General features: G+C 40.7%; 1 protein-coding gene across 1 annotated transcript in view; it reads right to left on the bottom strand.

The window, feature by feature from the left end:
• Nucleotides 1-1,348: 1,348 nt before the first annotated feature.
• Nucleotides 1,349-24,881, bottom strand: part of cntln (centlein, centrosomal protein) — a 70,510-nt gene continuing 46,977 nt past the window's right edge. Inside the window, exons 19-26 of the mRNA XM_008317175.3 lie at nucleotides 23,345-23,575; nucleotides 21,954-22,051; nucleotides 18,824-18,950; nucleotides 18,509-18,646; nucleotides 18,128-18,313; nucleotides 14,426-14,623; nucleotides 12,452-12,526; nucleotides 1,349-2,238 (exon numbers count right to left, since the gene is read on the bottom strand). Coding sequence (XP_008315397.1) covers nucleotides 2,128-2,238; nucleotides 12,452-12,526; nucleotides 14,426-14,623; nucleotides 18,128-18,313; nucleotides 18,509-18,646; nucleotides 18,824-18,950; nucleotides 21,954-22,051; nucleotides 23,345-23,575 — 1,164 coding nt within the window. The 3' untranslated portion in view covers nucleotides 1,349-2,127. The remainder of the gene's footprint in view (nucleotides 2,239-12,451; nucleotides 12,527-14,425; nucleotides 14,624-18,127; nucleotides 18,314-18,508; nucleotides 18,647-18,823; nucleotides 18,951-21,953; nucleotides 22,052-23,344; nucleotides 23,576-24,881) is intronic.

Consider the following 24,881-nt stretch of genomic DNA (forward strand, 5'->3'; position numbering starts at 1 on the left):
TTCCTAAACAGGGAAAACTAAATCATACATGTGTGTGTGTGTGTATGTGCGCACGTGAGCGCATGATGGGGTGAATGTTTGAAGGATATTTTCAAGATCGTTTTAATGTCTTCACTGAGGGAGCGTCAAAGCCAAGGCCAGGTTAATTAAATCACAGGGGTCTGCATTTGAATATGTCATAGAAAAGCATGAGTGTGTCAGACCAGGGCGGATGGTGGAGCAAACATGTTGACTATGCATTACACACTTACACGGAGACATTTTCAGACAGCAGCGGGCAGCAGAATTTTGAAGTATTTCTTTCTCGCTGCAACTAAAGGTTTCTTAAATTTATTTACGTTTATCTTTTGCAGCTCAACGCTGCAGGATAGTGACAAGAATGGAGAGGGAAAAAAAAGCAGACATTTATATGGGACAAATATTGACAATCGCTGACTCCTGGGTATTGGAGAAGAAAAGATGCAAACTATGTTAATGAATGGTAATTAACCACCAGGGTTCGTCTCTCCTGGATTCCGGCTAAATTGGTCCCCGAGTTGCAGCCGGAGACAGTGCTGGCCTAATCCTTTATTATAAAAAGATAAAGGAAAACGACATCATTAGCATATATTCCAGTCGGAAGGGTGGATTAAAAAGTGGAATTATTTCTTTTCAATTTTTGAATGGAGTCTTCAAACCGCAGTTAATGATACACAATAACAGAAGAAAGGAGGTAAATAGGAAAAAAAAAGATGGAAGAGGTAAAGAAAGGAGCGGATATGAAGGGGAGGAGTCTGACGTCTCCTGTGTGGGAAGCCAACTCAAGGACAGAGGAGACTGGGACTGCACTTTAATATTCAAAACGAATAATCAGAGAGGTTGAAAAGGGAAACAGATAAAAGGCATTGGAGGTGGAGGTGCCAAGGATGGAGGTGCTCTTCTAGTACACCTTCGGTACGTGGACCCTTGCTAATGATGTCAACAGCAGGGGTCACTTGTTACAGACAGGACCCAGGCCCACTATCAGCTGTCAATAAAGCTGTAAAAGGCCTGCTGTCCATCCACACACTGACTGACAGTGTTGGAGGAACCACAACATGCCTTCACCCAGTGGTTCACAACCTGTTTTGGCTTGTGACCCATTTTGACATCACAAATACCTGGCGACCACAGAGACATTTGGATTAGTGGAAGTAGTTTTTTGATCATTAGGATTTGAAGTAGATTTCACTTGTTCAGTCTCATGATCTCAGCCGTCAATGATATTTTTATGTACTGCATTTTATTTGAACTTGTTTTATATTTATGAAAGAGAAAGAATATGTTGTTTAAGATTGCGTTTAGTGTTTTTCATCAAATATTTATAATAATTAGATAAAAAAATTCAATTTTTTTCTTTTTTTTATTATCAATTACTAGACATTTAAGGTGGCCCGATTTGAATCCCAGGTGAAAAAAAACTGGTTTAATGTAAAAACATTTTAATGTAAAAACAAAATGTGTGGAAATCGAGTATTAAATTATCAACAACAAACATCTTTTAAAGGCGACTTTAAAAAGTTCTTTGGTGATTTTTATTTACATCAGAAATAAATACCCAGGTCCAATTATTGATGAAGTTCTCAGGGAGCAGAGACTCAGGACTAATTACAGTATTAGATCTTGCAGTAAATACTTTGCACTGGACTCTCTCAAAGTGTTAACTTAGCATTGCTGGTTCTTTTCCCTGAACTTACAAATACTTAATTTGCTAGATAAATTTGGGGAAACGAGAGTAAAAATGTCGACCATAAACATTACTGTAAGCATTCGCCTCCTCACCTCGGGTCTGTGCTCCCAGTGAGGGAGAGTGGCTGCATTTCAAATTAGTCCGGCCCAGTCTGACAGACAATGCACTGAGGACCAGTGCAGATGTCAGGGCCTCACTTACAGAAGCCAGGCTGCTGTGCTGCTATAGTGGCTCGGAGTGAGTCCAGAGAACTTTCCTCACAAACATCGGTTCTGTTGCCCCGGGTCAGCTTAGCTCGGCCCACTGCTTAAGAACTTAGTAAAGAAGAGAGGAAGGAAGGAGGGAGGGAGGGAAGGAGGAAGGAAGGAGGGAGGGAGAAAAGACAAAGATGACCGTTTTCCCAGCCTCAGCCCAGGGAGTCACGCTTTTTCGCTGACTGGTGTTGTGAGCATGGCCAGCTCTTCTGTCAGCACTTTCCTCTCCTTCATCTTCACATGCACCGTCTCCATTAGCTGGCTGGCAGAGGGGATCTGCAGGGGGAGCAGGGAGACATGCGATAGGGAGGGGGAGGAAAAGTGAGTGGAACAAAGTACAATTTGTACACAAAAACACATTTACAAATATATATTTTTTAAAACATAATCCTTAATAAATCACAACTTTATTTTGTATTTGACTGATTTACCAATATGAGCCATATTTGTCAGGGTAAAGGTCAAGGTGAAGTTCACCTAGCTGTTTTGGTTGAAGGTAACCTATTGTTAGGTCAACAATTGGTTAGGTTTCTGTTTCACTGTTCTCTTTATAACTTTTGTAACATCCTTTTCTATTTTTTGTGTAATGAAACACTCGGTCAATTCCATATCCAATATAGTCCCAAGAGAAGCATCAGGATTCCTAATACACTGAAGGTGCAGCATTAGTTTACATCTGGGATTTCTTTTTCTTCTTCTGGTATTTTAAATTCATATATTAAAAAGACACAGGGACAAGCTTTTGTTCAATTCTACTTCATACTGTGTTACAACTGGCCCTGCTAATAAGACTCCCTAAAGAGCCACTCAGGATGTAATTATTAACCTATGACCTTTTCTGTCTGCCAAGACAGACAGATGGATGAGATCTTTCCTGATGAAAGCCCTCTTAAATTCTAGCTTTAACACCCATCAAACAACACTCTATGTTGTCTTCACATACTAACACATTAACAACTGTCTTTTTAATTAACTGTTTTATTTAGTCATTTTCATTTTTGAACTTTTACTATTATTACCAGATATGAGACTAATAAAACCGCTCCGGCCCTTTCCCTGGGTTAAGCTAAAACTCTTAAAAGACATCACTGAGGTTAACCAAGGGACTGTCTATAAAGGTTTATTATTCTGTCGATGTATGTCCACTGCAGGACATCCATCCAGACTAAACACTCCACCTGTAAAGAGTGAGTCCTTTACACCAAGATCAGTTTAAAAAGAAAATCACCTTGTGAAGCCATATTTATCATCCCATTTTCTCTATAAATAAAAGAGGGAATGGTTTGATGACATCACCAAAGGTAGATAAGGAAATGAAACATAGGTGGCAGTAACACAACAACATGCTTACTGCCGTAAACGCTGTAATAAAAAGATGAAAAGATTACATCATTCACCAACAGGATTGAAAAGAGTTGAATGTAATCTGTGTAGAATCCAAAAACGGTCTCTGTTTCTTAATAGTGTGCAGGCAGGGGTGAAAATAAAGAGGAGGGTAGGTGTCTCCGCAGATTTCTTTCTTTCTTCCTTTTTTTTTTTTACTATGAAACAACACAAGGATTTTATGGTCATTAGGCGTCTGATCAAAGGATTCACACCAATCATCACCTATAAATATTCGCTCCAGGTTAGGTTCGTTCTTTTTAGACACAAACAAATAAATCCTTGAGCAATACAAAAAAAAAAACACACACAAAAAAAAACAAAACAGGCCGACTTACCTCCAAATGAGGTGACAGATTTGACTGTATATTAACAAAAATAATGATTTGTAGTATATTGTGTAGTAGTCGTATATTGGGAAAATTAAAAAAATGTACTCGTACTTTGTACCAGAACCAGCTTTTAGCACTGAGTGGTCTCAACATTGACATTTTCTTATTGAGAAATAAATAAATCCTACTTTCAACCTCAGCCTTGGGAATAATGTTTTTACTCAATAGAAAAAGACTGAAGTGTCTTTAATAAATATTGGTTTTAAAGTAATCAGTAACATGACCAAAGGTGGTTGTCAACAGGCAACACGTATGTATGCACACACACACACACAGACACACACAGCACTGCGCTGCCCCCTGACACCTGTCTCGTCTTCATTAAAGCTAACAGGAGCTGGGAACACAGGGTCCCATGTGATGCTAGGTGTACGTGCACACTTGAGCACATGTGGTATACAGTGGGGAGTCCGTTCCAGAAGCACGGGATGCATCAAACACACTGAACTATTCCACGGAGAGCCACTAGATTGAAGTTTCTGCTGAGATATTTCCCTTTGCCTCGGTCCTTTAGGAAACACTCTGGTTTTCGGTCTAGTTCTTTTTTTTCCATCAGCGCACAATCTTGTTTTTTGATCCACTGATTTCACTTGGAGAAACTTACTATGTAAACTATAGCCTCAATGATGACTGGATGGTCTAAGCTGTTCAGAACAGATCAAGACCATCACCAAGAATCAGTAGAATCTAGTTCTAGTCAATGTGTGAAATTAGCCTAAAATATAATAAATGTAAGTAAATAATGTGTTTTTCATAGTTCACGTGGGGTCTATGAGATAAAGATAAATAAAAGTTGACTCAAACCATGTACAATATGGAGTCTGTAGTTCTTTCAGTGAGCAAAAGCTAGAACATTTACTTTGAGTTCCTTCTTTCTTTGACATTGGCTTGTCATTGTGGTCCCTGACCTTTATTGTACTAAGGACCAGTTGGCTGGTTCAGGCTTTTGCCTTGGACCGGTAGCACCACACTGATTATTGGGGGATCTTTAAAGAATCATTTATTTTTCAAAGTAAAACATCTTTTAGACTTTATTCTATTAGTATCGGAGTCTGAAGTACCTATAATTTGGGAAAATTTGGAATCATCCTGATTAACCAGTTCACAAAAGGACATCCATCATCATTGGTACAACACGGGGTATTTGAGGGTACACTGAGGTGCAGCTGCTTCACTGGACTCTGTTGCTCAAGGCAGTGATAGAATCTGGCAGTAATGTTATGCTACGGCTGATTTAGTCAGAGCCTCTGTCCCCGCTGGCAGACCTTGCATGCACCAGGGCTACACAACTAGACCACTGTTTTGCAAGAGGCCCCTGTCCCCTTTGGCCATAGTGAAAAAGCTGCTGCAGCAATAAGCCATGCTAACTCGCCTACTTTACTATTCACAGGCCCTGCAGAGCTGACTTTTGTCTAGGTGTGATTCTGTAAACATGTGTCTAAAGAGAAAAAGACATGTGGAGCCACATTACATGACAAGTGTGTGTATAAGCTGCATCCATGTGTGTGTCGGCACACAGGCACACATGCACAGAAAGACAAGGTGTTCTGATGAGCCAATTAAATGACATCGCTATTCTATGGCCTGGGGCGCACCTCAAGGCAAGGAGCAGCTCAAAGTTACAGCACTCCAGTGACCATGTCTGGAAGTGGCATTACAATCTCCACCTGTTTTACTCTTAAAAGCTCCATCATTTTAACTCTTTTGTCTTCTCCCTTGGAAAGGGTTAGGACATGGTCCCAGTTTGTGAGTAGCTGAAAAAACTGTCAGACTGATGCATATTTTTTTAAATGAGTCAGAATGAGGTGGAACCAAGGGGGTCCATTGAGATGTTAAGCAATATACAACAGATTGCAAGATGGGGTGTTTGGTACAAATAGACAAACATGGGGGATTGACAGATAAGTGTTGCCCATGTTTAACATCAACGTTTCAATTATACTTTCCAGTCCCAACAAAGTTTTACTCACGGAATCACGGCTTCCCACAATTTATAAAATGGTGTAATGTTACACATTACCCCGCCGTGTAAGAGGACTGTTGGTGTTCATTGTTTTCCCTGGCTGGCGACTAGTCTTTAACAATAATGTAGGCCACTAAGACAATTCAAGGTAAAGTAGTTACTGTAGTTTCATCACACAGGAAAAGTGTTGATCTTTGATCTTCCCACTTTTGTTTGAAAATCAAATTCATGATACAGGGGAATAACAACAACGAATGATAAATGGGTAAAAAAAAAAAAAAAATATATATATATATATAAAAAATACACAGTGCATTTGATTATCTCCATTAATGAATATGTCACATTTGCAAAAAGGAGCTCAGGTAAGGAAAGCACTGAACTACCGACAAGGCTATTCTCTCTTTTTTCTGGGTAATTACCTACCCCTGCAGAGAAAAGGATCCCTCTCTTTCCTCCCTTTAGGCCACTAGAGACTGATATGAAAGGGAATTGGACACCTGGGGCCACAAATACCGTAATTAAAAACCTTCTATTCTTGATAAGTTGTTTGGAAACATAATTTCACTGCACAATGTGTATTTGTTAGGGATCTGACCTAAATACACCATAGATTAAACACAGGAACGCACCGGGTCTTTGTTTCAGTTTCCTACTCATTAGGTGTGAAAATGAGGTGATTCAGATGCCGCAGGGGTATAAATATAGAAAGGTGATAACCATACAAAAGAGATGCAACCTTTAGGTAGAACTATGCAATCAAGAACACACCCACAACGAAGAGCACGGCTCGCTGGCCGGGCTAATGTACTGAGACGCAGTGACAATCGACTTAAGTGGTGGTGCCTACACAGCAAACTGTCCCACAGAATGAGACGCAGGTGAAATGACTTTCAGGGGTTCGATGAGACACAAAACAGAATATTCCAACTGACTGTTTCCATGAACAAATGTCGATTTTAAAAATTTATTTAGGGTTTATAGAATGACTTAAATAATTATAATAAAAAATGATGTAGAAGTAAATCCCTCTATTATTTTAAAATATTATCAGCAGTGTATGGTGGTGTATTGATATGAAGCTACACTGCCCTCTTCCTTTTCTATTTTCTACTGATGTAGAAGTAAATCCCTCTATTATTATATCTATTATCTATATCTATTATCTAGAGTCTCATTACCATTGATAAAATATAACTTGTATGTTTTTCAAGCTAAATTGAAGTGAAAATATAACTGTTTTTAAAGTTTGCTGCTGTGCTTGGGTTCCCACAATGCTCTAAGATTGCATCATACATCAGTGGACCAATCCTCACTCAGTAATGGTGACTGTACTGTTTTAGATTAGGTTTGCTATTCTGTAGTGGCTCGCCCACAGTTACACTTACTGTTACAAATGCTGAGCTTGGAGTTTTAGTGGCGCGGATTAGGATTAGGTTTGCTATTCTGTAGTGGCTCGCCCACAGTTACACTTACTGTTACAAATGCTGAGCTTGGAGTTTTAGTGGCTCACTGTGAAGTACTGTACGTCCAAACCAGTATGTTTGAGCTTCCTGTCCTGCTCTCTGACACAGAATGATCGGCTATAAAACAATAGATCAGCTGTCCGACCGGTCGTCCTGACAAACTGACAATGTTGATTGGTGCATTTCTACTTGGTAGAAATGCACCAATCGTGGGGTACGGTAAACATCTACTGTACAGGGAGCAGAACGAAAACTGTTGATGAACCCCTTTAATCTGTGAAAATGCAAGACGTACACTTTAATGTGAGCCGTGGCAAAGTTAAATGCGAGTCTCCTCCAGGCCCTCGGCTACAGTTTCAGTGACATATTTATAGTACAAAGACTGTGCCACCTCCCCTCTCCCCCACACACATACAAACACACTTACTGAGACAAAAAAAGAGTGGCTGATTTAATTAGCTCAATGATTAAATGGGGCTTAATTAGAGTCACTTTCCTTCAGAGAGAAGTGTGGGACATGTCATTATAGTGGCATAATGAGCCACACAACACACAGCCCCTAACCCTCACAGCACCGACAACAGAAAACTTTCTCAGTGCATTGGTGCCGTTCTTTCTCTGCCTCTCATTCTATATCACACCTACGTTTAATGATAAAACGCCAATTAAAGAACTCAATGAAGACCATAGGTGTTTAATAACACGTTGTGTCCGTTTAAACTATTGCCTTTACGTAATGTTTTCGCCTGCTCGTTATAATTTAGAAGCTGATAAGAAGTGATGCTTGTACGTTTCCCCCGGGTGTGATCGGGAGGTAAATATTAGCAGGCCCACAGCGTCGCCCCATACTAGTAAACCAAACCACTGTCCTGTCGTAAAGAAATCAACAAAGTCAATGACTTTTTAAATGTTATTATGCTGTCATGAGGCCTGAGATGGGTATGTGTGTGTACAAAAGGAGTCTGAAAAATGATCTGCAGGGAACGTGTGTGTTTTCGTGCGTGTGCAGACACTTGCATGCACAAGCTCCTCCTGTTCATTACTGGCCAACAGCAGAAGCCCGTCATTTCCCTGTCTTCATAAAGACTTGGCCCATTAAATTCTACCTCCAGTCAATAATTAGGACTCCACAAATAAACCAAAGGCAATTAAATCAATGCTTCCCTGGGTCGGTGCCTGGACCCCATGGCCCACATGGACACTCCATCTTCCCTGCTAGCCTTATTCATAGTGTGTTGCTGTGGAGCCATACAATGCACCCCCTGGCCTGCTCACGATTATTAGACAGCACCGTCCCCCGATCCTGACTATGGAGCGCTGCTTATGGTGGCTCTCTACTGAGGGGCATAGGGTTTGATTTCATTAACTTGCCAGTTGAGGTGAGAGACAGGGAAATGAATGCAATGTTTCATTTGATTTTGAGTGGACATGTGGGGCATCAGTCAAGGGCTTCCAGAAATCTATGCCACCATGTTGACATGATGGGGGGAAGTAACTCAGCATATACTGGAAGTTTGTGAGAAGAGTGTAACATGTGTCTATCTTTCTTGTTATTCTGACCTGTGGCAGTTCGTGACAGTTGTGGCAAACAATGGCCCAATTGAAGAGAGTCAGACACCCACTCACAAGCCACTCCACTTGTCTTTCACATGCACTCTCACCCGACCACACGCACACACACATATATTTGTGGCGATACAAAACAAAGTGAGTGATGGGTTTGCTATTGACAGGGCCACAGAGATAATAAACTGCTGTCCCACTGGCAGCTCCATTAGGCCGAGACAGTGACAAGATGAGGCTGCTCCGACTGTGCACATGCACAAATAGCTTCATATACCCACATATATACGCACAGATGGCCAGAACCTCATCCTCCTCCTGTGACAGGCAGCCAGTTAAGGACATCATGGATCTCCTTCTCATCTCTCCTTCCGCTGTGTCTATTTCTGTCTCTGTCTTTTTATCTAACAAAGTGTGGGAGAGTGCAGTTCAGGGATAAGATCATATCATTATTGGGAGAGTGTGTTATCAGTGTCACAGGCTCAGTGACAGGCCAGGCCATTCCACTTCACACATGTTCTGCTTGGTGGGTATTTCATAAGCTATGACAGGGAGTAGAGAAATCAAAGGAGTGCAGGAGGATACTTCTCACTAATAAAATTGTCGCTTCAAGAGCCGACAGAATGATCTCACCTTACAGAAGTTCCAAAAATGACTAAAGGCACAATTTTCTTTAGTAATTAGTGTGTAATTAGGATTTACATGTGAAAGAACTATGAAAAATGTGTACAAATGATTCAGAATTCAGTATACTTGTTATACGATGATATGAATTAAAAAGACAAATCAAAGAGCAAGAAAGCAACTACGTTTAGGGAAACAAAGATGACTATATATGAGACAAACAGGAAGAACACAAAAACACAACAAGACAGACTTGAAAGGAAATAGAAAAAGTCTGTTTCACTAAGGGGGGTGGGGGGGTGGCTGCGGTGGTCCCAACGGTCCTTACAGGGACCCGAGGGCAAGTCTCAGCCTTGTCATAGTCTGCTCCTCTTCTCCTTCAAGCCCCACATCAGCTCCAACGCCCACCCCCCTCCACTACCCCTGTTCCGCCCACGGAAAATGTCGATAGCAGGCTGCTGGTGCCGAGGTCTCTGGTGGACACTAGCTCATTCTCCCGGCATCGACAGGCCCGCCAAATCAATATTTAGTTCCCCACTAACAAGCTGCCTCGGGGTCTGAGCGAGGAAGAGAGAAATAAGAGAAAGAGAGACAGAGAGAGAGAAAGAGAGAGAGAGAGAGAGAGAGAGAGAGAGGAAATGTGGGACAGTGCAGGATGGCAGATAGAGAGAACAGGGACTGAGAGCTGTCCAGCTAGAAGGGAAAATCGTAGATTCAGTACGGTGTTTTGTGTGTATTCAACATCGATGTGTATGTGTGTTGTGGAGAGGTGTGTGGGGTGGGGGGGTGAAAAGGTCAGCGGAAGATCTGGGGAACAAGTGAACAGCGTCTGGTGTGTGTCACGGTGCTGAGGTGACGCATGAGTGCCTGCAGCAGCCAATGACAAGAACACAGACAAGACACACACACTCAGTCGACACACTCAATCATACACATATCACAGTGAGCTGACGTTGACAGCGCAGCAGTAAAGCTTCAGCAGAGCGCTCACAGATGAGTGTCTGTGCACACAAAGGCTCACACACTAAGGATGTGGATGCTTTCCTTTGTTGTACTGCCAAGAAGAGAACCATTTGGTAAAGGGAGAATAAATTCATCCTCTTTTGACTGCATTTAAGAAAATTCTGACACTAACATGTTTCTACGCTGGAGACTGATACAAAACAACCAGGGCAACAGGTTGAATATCTGGTTCTGTTGGTCTGTGGTGTATAATTTTGGTGAAATTACATGAGATTGGATTTAAAAAAACAAAACAAAGGAATACGTCTATGTTCTCCTGAAGCCAATCCCAAGGCCGTATCAATTGGTGAGAACTACTTCAGAAACGACGTATGGGAGAGAATGCCAGATCTTAATGGACTGGTGCTTCAGTCCTGTTGATTGACAAGATGATACACTGGGCTACTGATAGTCAACAACAGGGAAGAAGAGAGGGATTGTGTAGAAGTCAGTAAGACAAGGACAGGAGCGTAGAGGAAAATGACTGGACAAACAGATAGACCAGAAAATAAATAATACGTTTATCAAGGAAATGGAGAGAAATTCCATTGAGGTGTGCATTTTTAAAAAGAAAACAGTTTCTAAAGACCTTTTGAGTGTGAAGAGAGGGTAGAGGTTTTACAGCTTAAAAGCCGAGGGTGGAGATGTCCAAAAGACATGGCAGTGACATTTTCATTTGCCTGTAAAGAACAATACTGGGGCAGTAAAGTGTACTTGCTCAGGAATTACAGAGCTAAAGTGTGAAGTTGATCCACTACACTATAAGGTTTAGGGAGAGTGTTGGTGAAGTAAAGGTTTGGCAACAAGTCCCGACCAGTTAGGAGCTGTTTGGTTGGGACGGATTGGCAACTTGGCCAAATGAAGAAACTGCCTGCTGCCACCTGAGGTGATGGCTGATGGGAAGAACCGTAACAAGATTGACAGGTTGAACTGGCCATGACAGACTTAAGGATACACTCTATTGGACATAAGCAGGGTGGACAGGATTAGGAATTAATAGAATTAAAAAAAGCATAAGGCAAAACTGTTTTGTTACAGGGAATAGAAAGACAAGGTTACAATGGTTCTGACATGTTCTGGGGAACGATACTGGCTATATTAGATGAAATGTGTTGGGAATTAAGCTGCCAGGCACAAAGAAAAGGAGACCCCAGAGAAGGTTTATGAGTTTATGAATGGATGAGGACGTTGAGATGGTTGATGTAACAGTAGAGGATGCAAGATATTTGATAAGACGGAGGCAAAGGCTCCCCCGTGCTGACTCCTTAAGGGAACAGCCAAAAGTTGGCAAGGTACTCCATATATTTACAAACAGAAAAAATAAGCGATATTCTATGAGTATAACTCCACTAGGGGGCATAAATTGTTTTCATTATCCAAGTAGTTTTGAAATTTACACCAGGATACTGTAGAATTGTTTCTAAACGAATCAACAGTAGACAGGACACAGTGGTATAAAGACAGATGAAGTGACAACCACAAGTTCTCCCAACACAATCCAAAATACAGAGGGTCCTCGTTTTACATCCTTAATCTACAGCGTCTCGTGTTTACGTTGACGTCTTCCACAAGTTTATGAAGAATCTCTTGTGTCCATCATTCAGACAATGGCATGAAAACACATTTTGCACAGTAACTAATTGGTGATGAATACGTCAACATATGGCGCTGTACCTGAAAGAAGGCTATGTTTACATTCACTGGTTATACACCATGCTCTGGATTGTGCTTTCTTTCTTTTGTGCTGTTTTTTGGGGAACCTTTTGCCCTTCATTATGGCTCCCAAGTGTCAGACTCTTCTGATGTTTTTATGTCCTAGATAATCATGTTACAACTGTGTTAGCATAGGTGAGTGACATACTGTAGGTACTTAAGTAAAGTATGTGAGTTCTCCCTGTATTGTCAGGATTGAGATACTTAACATTGATTTTACAGTGCATTCAAATGACCATTCTATTAAGCTATGCACTTAAATTAGAAATGAAATTAAGCTAAATATTACACAATATCTGAATGCTGCATCCCACTGTCTGTGTTATTTTTACTGCAGCTTTGACACTGTTGATAAAACATTTTTGCAGACCTGCAACGCTCACCTTTTGCTGCAGGATGTGTTTCAACTGGTCCATCCACTCCTGGTCTGCTGGACTCACTGTTCGAACCTCTGCACCCTGGAAACAAAACAGAAAAATTAAACAACACAAAGCTCAGCTGCAAGACCTTAAATACATACTTTGTTTCTTTGGAGAGATAGTACATCTAACATTGGCTTTTGTGATTCACCTGCTGTAGGGTGGAACTGTAGCAACTAAGAGCCAGGACCTTGACGCAATTCTCTAGAGACACAGTGGCAGGGTACAACGGTATGTTTTTATGCTACTCATGTATAAATACCTTGCAGAATAGTAGCCTTGTTAGTGCTAATGAACAGGGTGAAGTGTGACTGTGGGGCTTTGGCACTAATGTGCTCCTTCTACTCATTGTGTCCGAGATGTTGCAGCTTGAAATAATGTGACGGTCCAGGCATTATCCAATAGGGAAAAGGAAAGAGATTTTTTGTGTGTACAGTTGAACCTAAAATCTCATACACTTGATGTGGGGCTATAATTTGAAATGTTATTAATTTGATAGAACAAGTCAACCCAAAATACAGATGACTTGACTCAACTTTTTCATGTGCAATACCAATACTGCAACTTGAGTATCGATATGATAGTGATATAATTTTCGATACCTTCTTCCCTCCTCCTGCATGCTGTCGCTACTGAGGTGATAGTGTCCCTGCGCAAAGTTATGTTGAACATTTAGGCTTAGGTATCGGATTGGATGGGCCAAAGTAGTTTTATTTGATATTCGATCCTGAAATTTTAACCAATATAGGAACAATATTAATTGTTTTCCGAGTTTCAGATCAAATAATTCCTGCCTGAAATCAATGACAAATATATTTTTTTTAACACGAAAATTAAATTGTAGCAAATAACATACAGCAGACCTAAACCAAAACCCTGATTGGTTATTTGTTTGTTTGAATTGACAGAAGAAAAAAATGTTGAAATTCTGTAAATTAAAACTGCAATATTTTGAATGCCAACGCAGTGTAATTTCACTATTTTCTTTAAGATTGATGACAAAAGAAATCTCCACTGACTTTAAAAAAGCAGTAAAGCAGTAAAAAAAAAAAAAAAAAAAAAGCACTGCTTGCAGCCAGCTCCATGGCATCAATCTTACCAACTGGTGCTGATTAACACAAGCACGAACCAAATAATTAGCCCTACTCTGTTACACGTTTTGTTCTATTATTGTACAATTAACAGGAAAAATTACACTCACCATGTTAAGGCACCAAGCAGTCATTAAACACCCATAGCAGGGCAGAGAAAACACACAGTGAGGAGAACAGAATGACTTTATCCACAGAGGTTTCAACACGGATGAGGGGGACTTTTTGTCAAGTGAGAAACTGTCATCTCCTGGGTGGAGCTGGGCTGCGAAAGGGCTAAAATTGGTTTCAAGTGTGAGTAAGTGCCTGGTGTGCTGTCTCTCATCCGATGATGGATGAGATGACGTCCCCCAGGACAAGGGCTGCTAATTGCCCACATGACTTGGAGTGATCTATGGTAGGGGATGGCACTCACTAAGTTATAAGAGTGTAGAAACTCAGAGCATGTCTCAACCTTCAGTTTCACCAACAAGAGAAATGAGTTGTATATAACTGGTTTGATCAAAAGAGAAGAGCTGGTGTTGGCAGGGTAAAGAGCACCAGAGTTAGACTTGGATTTCAACATTAAGAAATATCGTAATAATTTTAGGGCCATTTCTTGGTTTGTGGTTGGCAAACAAAATATGACTTTGTTCTCTGTCCAAAGCTAGGTCACATTTCTTTACTTACCGTAACAGAAGAAGGGCAAAAAGTCCCTGATATTTCTAGACTTCAACCAAGACTAATCAACACCACCATTAGCATGTTTGGGGTTACACAGCATTTTGTGTAACTGTAAAACTGTGATAGATATGCTGAAATATAGATCCCAAAGTTCAAATCTGTACCAATTGTTTCCCTGCTTTACCTGATCAGTGTCCAGCATATCTGCAAGATCATTCTCCGACATATTGAGAATTGAGGCTGCAATGGACTTGGCCTTGATCATGGACTTGGCTGAGAGGTTGCCCTTAACTGCCCCAGTGTTGGTCTGCATCAACCTCCTCCTCTTCATCAACTGCTGCTTGACCTCCTTAACATCTAGAAGTATTTCACTGGCCAGGTCCTGATGGAGAGAAGAATAAATAAAAAAAGATGATGATGAAATGGATATGGAAAAAACAAGAGCCTGACAGATGAATAAATGAAATTGATCAAGCATGCGGCAGCCATGCCTAGTACATTATGGAGGAATATTGAGTTTGACACATTCAGATTCTTTTCGGTTTCGCCTCACGATCCCCAGGAATATGGACCTGAGGGTTCGTTGCCCTGTCGATGGGAAGCCTGGGGAACAGAGCTTTGATATCACACACACCCCAAGTTTTGCTAAAATCTGCACAAACAGAGAATCACGCATCAGAGAATGAAAGGCACTGCTGAAAATACAGCCCTTCATTTATTTATTTGCTTTCTGAATGTCTCAGAGTACAACAGGGCGGCATAACACGGTTAATAATTAAGCTAAAAGGGGCCGTTTCAAATGCCTCAGTGAACAGCGAGTAAGACGATGAAAGCCTGTGATAGCCCAGCAGTCTGGCACTAAATGGAAGTTTGCTCTAAATACAGAGAGACAATTAAATGATAAAACTGCCACTGTACACGAGAAAGTCAATAAAGCAAACTCCCCTTTGCTTCATTTTGAAATTATTGACCAAGGCAATAATCTTCTGTATAATTCCCTTGCAAGCCTGCTGAAAAGCTGACCTTAGAATAGATGGTCAGGAGAGAAAAAGCTGAAGACAGAACTTGCAGTACACAAAAACAAAACAAAAAAAGTACTCCTCGCAGTTGGGTATTGCGCAATTAAACCAAGAAGGACATACATTGTTTACCAGAAATTGAAGTGATGCATAAAACCGACTACAGTGCATTAAGATATCATATCAAACAACATATAGACAATGTTTAAACGCAACGGGTCCAAGACTGCATTTAAGTGTAGGCTGAACAGTACATCAGGTTAACAAAGGGAGTTTAACTAGCAGCTTCAGGGCAGCAGGCGGGAGTGTGTTTTAGGTGGTCTATAGATGGCACTGTTGTACATAGTATCACTCAGAGGGTACAAAAGAATAGAAATCCTGACATTAACGTAAAATGTATTTTATTCAACAGACATGCTCATTGAAATAGGACGTCTGATTCCACACGGAAAATCGCAGGATTAAAAATGGTGCCGCCCTGTCCAATATATTGATCAAATGTTTAAACGCATTACAGTTTGAGAAGTCCAACAAAAGTCAAACACGACAATTCCTTCACCTCGTGGCCATGTGTTTGAACACATCATTCATGTGGACAAATTAGGACCTTCCTTTTTAGTTTAATATATTAAAAGAAAAAACAGGGAGGGGACATGGACAAATTAAATTTTTTTGTCCATTTACTGATAAAGGACGGCAGCGTTAGCTCTTTATGCTGATCTGAGAGCCGTCTTTTCCCTTAAGGAATACACAGCTCATTAACCAACTGTCTGAGGTCCTATTCTTTTATTTACAACCTAATAGATATTCACTCTTACTAGTGAAGGGTTGAATTCAATTGACCTGAACCCAGCATTTGGAATAATCCAGACAGAGATTAAGAGGTGAATTTATTGCTCATTCTGAGCCCTGGTAGAAACAAAATGAGGAAAGGGGGACGTAAGACACACACACTCACACACACAAACGCATGCACACACACACACTCACTGTTCTACTGCACAGATTTTTGAAGAATTATGAATATTAGCCTTAACAAAAAAAAAAGATACAGATATCAAACAAACAAAAACATACTTTTTCAGAAGTATCCACAGTAAATTCTGATGACAGACGTTGAGAAAAGAAAACGGAGTTCTCCTCCGACTTTCAGAGGAGACTGAAGGTTTTTAAAAATAATCCTGAGATAAAATTTGCAATATTGAATGTAATTATGAATAAAAATCTCTTTTAAAACGAGACAAATTTCTTTTTCCTCTATCTTTTGATCTAAGATGATTACGGTTGAAAAACAAATGAAGAAATATCGCCTACATTTCCTCGAGGAGCTTAAATCACAGAAGTTGCTTTTATTGTATATGTAAAAAACTTTCCAGATGTTAACTGATTTAATATATGATTAATTACAGATCATTCTACTATTTGCATCTTAAAAAAAATCATATCTAAATCATTAATAAAAAATAATCAAACTTTATCTTGTAACATGTCCGGTTCAAGGCTACCTTTAGTGTGTGTGTGTGTGTGTGTGTGTGTTTGAGAGTGTGCATCTCAAAGTCACTTCATGCAGGGCCACTGTTTTGCAGTTCAACAACAGTGCTTACAGCCTGGGGCTAGTGCAGGGGGCCAATACTTTTTTTTTTGGTTCTCAATAAAAATCTACACACACACACAAAATATCACATACGGGGGCAATGGACAAAAAAAGGCTCATAAAGACACACATAAACACACACACACACACACACACACAGCCACATCTATACACACACGCACAGCCCTCCGGTCGTGATCAATACATGACAAGAGTAAATCTCCCCTGGACGTCAGGCAGTCCAATCAAAGGGCTCGGTGTTCTTATAGGGGATCACAAGAGCCAGAGGGAAACAAACAATGATGTGAATCCTCAACAACAACACAATGGCCCAACCGGCCTGGGGCTATGGGCATGGAAAGAAAGAAAGTTCAATTGCATGAACTGTATTTCGTGCCAGTTGTTATATTACATTTTGATTTGCATGGAACTTGAAGCACAAGCAGTGGTTTAAATAAATGAAAACAAATCAGCGGTTGGAGTACGAGACTAATTGACCCTTAGCAGTTGTCAATTGCAAACTGAGTCAAACAGGAATAGTTTGTATGAATTATTATCGCTCGTGTAAACAGATATGTTAACAACAGAAAATAAACTGTGTCATAATCTTTTACTTGATTTATGGGTGTGTGCAAATACAGCGCTCCTGCCATCCATCTCTGCCAAGACATTTCCTGCTGTGACAGACAGCCTTCAATGAACTGAACTGATGGACAATCCTTATCAGCTTCTGCCACACTGATATAACACACCGTAGGGTGATGGATTAGGATGGCAAAGAGACAACCGTCTCCGTTGCCAATGATTACACAACAAAAACAGACTGAAAACACAGACACATGGGTGAAGACGGGGTGCTAGTCACTTTGATACTCTATTCAGATTTGGACACTGGCCTCCATATAAAAAAGCAGGCCAGAGCTAGTGGACAGTTAACGCTTGTATTTGTAATTTAAGTAATAAAGGTGGACCTCATGTGTGTTGATGGTGTGTCTAAAAGTTTGTGTTGACTTTCGTAATAAATGCTTTTATTGTGACAAGAGGTTGCGTGAAAGCTAAACAAAAAAAAAACAAACAATGTGTTTAATGAACTATGACAAAGTCACAAGGATAGAAATCCGGGAAACCCGCTTGTGTGTTGATGGTGTGTCTAAAAGTTTGCCCGCTATGGCCCTAACCAAAATGTTATGTTCCTGCAATTTCTATAGTTTTAAATATAAATACAAATAAAAAAAACCCAAAACATTTTACTGTTGCCTTTTTCACTAAATACCTTGATAAAAGAGTGAAGCTGCTCCAGCTGAGAGTAAGCAATGCCTAGCTGTCTCTGCAGTCTGTCCAAGGCATTGGAACTCTTCTGGGTCAAACCCTCCATTTGCTTGGTAGCGGTCTGTTCCAGTGCTTCTAACGCCTGCTCACTGGATCCAATGCGAGCCTGTAGAGAACGTATCTGCTGATCCTGGGAAGAGAGATTTGCTGCTGTTATGCCATAACTCATACAACTATGACTGAACGACTATTTTAGGTGCTGAAATATCATATGCAGCGTATACAGTAGTCTAGCTTGCACTTCCTAAATGTTTGTAGAATAAATGGGTGTCACTGGCTTTATAGTGGGTCATATACTTATAGGTTTTTATTTATTTATTTAAACCTTTTTCTCCAGGTCTTCTGTTAGTTTTGTACAAGATGCTTCACGCTGTTTTTTCTCTGTGGTCGCCACGTTCAGTCTTCTCTTCAGAGAGTCGATGAGGGCCTTCCTATTGGTGGCTTCTTCTGATAGAGTTTTTACCTAATGATGAAATGTAAAAAAACGCATCACCGTGAAATAACATGACATTAAAATCAGCCTAATATATCAAATAAGACCTACGACATTTTGAATAGCAATTACACATCCTTACTATGTCATTTTATTAAACAAACATTGAACTGTCATGTACTTTAGGGCAGTGTCTGCCAACATTACCTTCTTCTCCAGATCTTCCAATTGTCCTCTATAGCTTTTCTCCATTTCCTGCAAAAACTTAAGTCTAGTTTTCAAGTCTTCCACGAGCTGCCTCTTCATATTCACGTCACGCTCCACATGACTTAACCTGAGAAAATATTTAAAAACATTGTGTCAACACAACTATACGGCAGGTGGCCAAAAAGTCGATTGGGATTCACCAGTAAATGGCAAAAGGGGAGCCCTGGTATATCATAAGTAATTAAAAGAAAAAATATAAACATAAATCTATAAAGTGTAGCAGTGACTATATACTCTAAGAATTTAATTATATTGTGCTGAAGAGTTAGGTGCATTTAATACGTGAATCTATTTTGATCATTTCAATGCAGGTAGATCACCTTAGCCTGGTTGTTTGAACAGTAGCTCCCAAGCCAAAAAGGTGTGGGCAGCCCTGTTATACAGCATTAATCACATAGAAGTAGTGTATATTTAACATCTACAGTATACTGACACTGGTGTGCGCACACACAGCATGTAAACAGCAGCCCAGACACACAAATGGAACTGGCAGGCACAGTGTCCCTATGCAGTGCATCAGGCATGGCAGCTCATTATGACAACTAAATACACTGGCATGCTGTTTGGGTTAGTGGAGGGAGGGGTGTGTGTGTGAAATAGGGATGCATATATAATTCTAACTGGCATATATTAGACCAAGTGCTCTTTTGAGGAATGGCACTCTAAGTGTGACCAGGGAGTTCTTTTTGACAAACGACATTGTGAATCAGCATTGACACAGCTTGAAACAGCGTAATGGAGAATTTAAATGTTTATTATTGTCAGTTTAACACTGCGACAATCATGTATAAAAAATACATCAACAGAGACTGGGCCTGGGGATGACGGGTGATGAGAGAAATATGCTGTGAAAAAAATTGGCCTGTGTTTCTCACTGTGTGAATAACACTTCCCAAAACACAGAGAAGGTTGGATTGTAAACTGTTGTGTGTCTCTTGTTGCAAACACGCACCACATGTGACTTCCTGTCCTAACAGCCTGCTTCTTTTTATACGTTTATTTTTTTTTTTTTGCGATAGCCACATTATAGCAATGCCTTCTTTCAAATTGGCTCAGTGTGTTCAAATGTTTTATTCTGTGTTCATAAAAGGCGAATATGAGGCATTTTTTATACTTTAGGGAGGTGGAACAAATAGAATAAAGATCACAGGGCTGCACATAATTAAATGGTTCTCTTAATTTATTTATTTACATACAAAGATGTAGATCTTTCCTCATCCACCACAAGCATCAGGCCCTGTCCGTTTTAAATAAACAGATGATGCAACGCGAGAGCAAATGCTTTCTTGTAAGTAAATGTCCCTGCCTCCCTAGGTGGATGAGTGCCCCGGGGGCAGACTGGTTAAATAAATGTGAGCTTGTCCTATTGGAGTGACATTAAATTAAATGAGAGGGGAGACTAGCCTGGGGACTTATGGGGGAAGTATTGCTGGTTGGATACCCCATGGATTTGGCCATTAATGAGAAAACCCATATTGAACCTTTCAGATGACTGTCTGGTTTTGACTTTAAGACAGAGAGCAGCAATAAGAGCCCCAGAAGCTCCTTGTGTCCCAGTGCTAATGGCAATTAAATCGACAACATTTATTTTAGATGTCCTCTTCTTCTGCACCCCAAAAAGAATAGAGGATAAAAAAGAATGAAGGATGTGTGGTGCCTCTGCCGTAGCGTGTGATCTCTATTTATGAGTGTTAGTCGAAAAAGGGCAAGAACTCTAACTTTATCCCGATCACTCGCACGTTTGTTGCCTTTGTTCTGAGCTTGTTGGCAATATTGTTCATCTAACATGCGTATATTGTAATGATAACAGTCAGCAGTGTGAAGTGTGTGTATTAGAGAGAGTGAGAAGAGAAGACCACTTTTTCCTGTGTATGTTGTTAGGAACCAAGTGCTGGAGAACGTTTCATGTGGCTTATAGACAACAGTGTTCAAGATGAAAGAAGCAGCTTCATAAATAAGGCAGGGCCATGGTGCCGGATATTGACTGAGGACATGCCGGTGTACTTTGAAATTCATTTCTTTTTTCCCTGTTTCTCTTCTTTAAGGCCAAGCAGCCCTGCTCCCTGTGTGTGTGCTGAGATGTATATTTTAGAGACGTCTAGACAAGCCTTTCATTCTGAGAAGGGGTCCCTCCATGAAGGCAAATGGAACAGTGTGCTCAGAAAAGGCAGCCAGTGACAAGTGTATGTGTTTGTGTACCCGTGTGACAAGAGCCAAAGGAGAAACTAAAGCTGTCATTGAAACCCAGTTGTGGGAGGCCCACTCTGTCTGACTGTGATCTGCCGGGCTACAGTCACACACAAACATGTACCCACTGTGATTGCACACACGCCCTGGCTGGATTATTGAGAGTGACAAGCAGAGGACAAAGCATAGCAGACAAAAAGAAAGTGCATGGAAAAAATCCACAAGTTTTTCTTTCTGTATCTTCTCCCAGAAAAAAAAAAGAAGCAATCAGACTCTAATGCAGATTGATGATATGTGTCTTATACAACACTGATTAAATCACAAGAGTTTCTCCGAGTAAACTGTTTATAGATGTGCGTTCTGAATGTGAAATAAAACCAGTGCAGCAATAGGTGAACCATGTAACTCATTAGGGCTCGTGGCCCACAGGCCAGAGCGATGCTGTGTGGGTTTTAGTGTCATGGGCCAAAATGGTCCCTCCGGCGGCACACAATCAATCAATACGCTGCTTTGATCAACACTGCACATCAGCTGCCCACATATGCAAAAACCACACTACGTGACACACAAGACACCCACATTCACATGAATGCATGCACTCTAATTCCTCCAGTCGTCTTTATGCGCTCACTCATGAAAACGCGCATAATTTGACAAATGATTCATGCAGAGGAGACGGGAGCAGCAGACAAGAGTGCTGCCACAGGGTGGAATCAAACACTACAGATAAGAACAGAGCAGCGAGTGGAAGGAAGTGAGACAAAGACTGAGTGGTGGGTGTCTAAAAATGAGGTAAAAGTCACATAAAATGAACTGGTAATCATTAGTGAGAAGCAAAACTGAAAAGAGAACAATGACATGGTGTGAATGGTGTGAATCTCACTTGTCCTGTAGCTGGTGCAGTGCGTCGTCTTTCTCCTGGACTTGGCCTCGTAGGGCTTTGTTGGCTGCCACCTGCTTCGTGACCTCTGCGCTCGCATTCTGCGGAGAGGGCCCACAGTGCATGTGTTTGTTAATGTGTCGGAGTGTATACAATGGGATGTAGGGGGTGGGGAAGGTTTTGATGGCACCGCTGATGACAGGTCATGCACAGCGTGCCTCCTCATTATTGCTACAGCAGGAGGGTAGAAGGTGCTAAAAGAGGTTAAGTGGAAAACTGTATTTCCTAAGTGGATAAGATAAGACAAGAAATTAGTAACTATAACGATTGGTAGAGCCCTTGAACCTTGAGCTCTTTTTGAACATCAATTTATTTATTTAATATATTCTATTTTTTATTATTTGATATACATTATAGTGATATATTAATTATAAATATTCTAGTAAGATTTTTCAGTACCACATCTGTGCTTCTCTGCTCCTTAGTATTTGAATCACATACAGTAGGTATGCCTAATGAAGTTGGCTTCTGCTCATGAAATTGATGGATATTTAAACGTCAAGATAACTTTGGTTTAAAAGGCCCCACGTCCCTGGTGGGATGTGCAACACTGCCAGCTTTCGAGTGTTCACTCACTGTGTGCACGCACCCCCACAGTGCGCGCCTTACCCGCCTCTTTTGGTGTCACCTGACATGACCTTCCTGTCAGTGTGTAACGACAGCAGCAATCTGGCTGGTGACACTGACAAGCTGGCTGTGAAGACAGCAATAACACCGGTGCCACGCACACCTTATTCCCTGTGATGTAGGGCACGTCTCTACTATTATTCCTTATTTCTCATCTTTCTGACAGCTGCTCCATAATGAGATCAAATGATAAGAAATGCAATCCATGTTAAAATCACAAGCAATTTCAGCTGATGGCAAGTGTAAATTAGAAAGAAACGCACTCATTTTTCTTTCCTGTGATTTAATGTTAAACCTTGAGAATTTTTTTTCTTTCAATTTCTAAAGGAATGTTAATGTAAGCAAGTGAATAAGATACTTGAATAACTTGTAAAATAATTTTGTTTTTACATTTTTTTAAAACGGAAAAATAAAATAATGTTTAATCATAAATTTATTAAGTGAGTCATATATGTTAAAATAAAAAAGTATTTGGTTATTTTTTTTCTACTTGAAAAACCTTTGAGCCAAACTTAGATCATACCCTCTGACAAGCCTGTTCTTTCAGAAGCTTTATGGTAAACACATGTAAAGTTATATGACATTAAATAATCATCATTTAATAAAGAGACTTATTTGACAACAAATTCTGAATTTGACAAAAGCATCTGACGATACCATTAAATCTGCAGTACTAGACTCAATACACAAGACACAGAGCAACTAACCTTAAGTTTTGTTTGAAGTTGTTTGACCTCAGCCTCGAGGGCCTGGAGGGCAGAGTCAGTGGGAGGGGATTTGGTTCTGCCCTGGCAGGAGCACTCTGTGTTTACAGGTACTGCTGGTGGTGGTGCAGGTGGTGCAGGTTGCTGGGGGAAAGTGCTTTGCCTCCACTGCTCCAGCTCCATCTCAAGAACCTTTTTTTGTTGCACCACGCCAGCTAGGTCAGAGGTCAGTTTCTAAAGATTGACAACAACAAAAAAACTTTTTTGGGCTAGACTTCTGCTAATGACAACTGAACAGAAACTGTATTTTTTATTCTTACTTGACCAAAGCAGAGGCGGTTGTAAAGTAATGAGTAAAAAATAAAAGGTAAGACAAAATGAAGGACCCACATCCAGAAAAGTTGGTACACTCTCTAAAAATTAAACAGTAGAATCGACAAGCAGGCGCATACTTTCAGGGTCTGCCCGACCACCTGACATACCAATTAAATACCTGATATATACAAGATTCTGCCCAGATCTTGCAGTGATTGTTGATAACATTCTGGCTTTAAAACTATGAAGCAATAAATGATGTTTGCGTAAAATAATTTACATCCTTCTTGGAAGCTTCAACTCCTGGTGCCATGTTTTGACTTGAGGTGATTATCAAGAGGTCAAAGGACTCAAGTGCCATGCTATGTTCCACCATTTTACATTTCCATGTATTTAAAGCAGTGGTCCTCAAACTTTCTTGTGGTCATTCCCCACTTTGAACAAATAGGGATTTTTACACCCCACCTGTCTGTTGCCCAAACAAAAATCTTGAATCTTGAACTAGCACTAAGTATACTGTACATAATATTTGACAATGAATCAAAATCAATAACACCTTGAAAATGTCCTCCCATTTGTCGCACACCACCTTTCATGTCTCCGTACCCCACCAGTGGGGCCCGCCCCCCACTTTGAGAAACACTGATTCGAAGTAAATGTGAACGAGGACCAGAAGCTCTTTTCTAACAATACTAATCATTTTCCAGCCAGCTTATGCTCTTTCTGGGCCTAATGGCACAACTAGGAGACATGATACATGAAGATGTATGCTGCACGCACTGGGTAAATACTGGAACACATGCAGAGCCACACACACCCGAATGAAACCGCAGAATCCCACGGGTTTGCTCTCTGCACTGCGTACACGGAGGATATTGATATCTGGTTGCTGGCTGACACCTTTTAATAGAATCCCTCTTGTTTTAGGTTTCCTGTGTTCTGCTGAAGACGCACATGCCCTTTCCCAGGAGAGGTGGAGGTGGAGAGAGTGAGAAAGGGAGAGTGAGAGAGAGAGATAGAAAGGCAATAGAAGTGATAGGCGTAGGGAATGAAAAGTGAGGCAATGGCTGCAATGGCAGCGGTGCACGAATTAAGAGTGGCATTGATGACACTTCCTGTAAGACAGGCTTTGATTTTGTAGGCCATTTTAAGCTCTGCTGAGAGATGACACTGACAGGGACTGATATAGCGGTCATCCATTAGCCTGGAAGACTAGACAGCTCTC

The sequence above is a fragment of the Cynoglossus semilaevis genome, chromosome 9 (assembly GCF_000523025.1).
Source record: "Cynoglossus semilaevis isolate Cse_v1.0 chromosome 9, Cse_v1.0, whole genome shotgun sequence".
NCBI lineage: Eukaryota > Metazoa > Chordata > Actinopteri > Pleuronectiformes > Cynoglossidae > Cynoglossus > Cynoglossus semilaevis.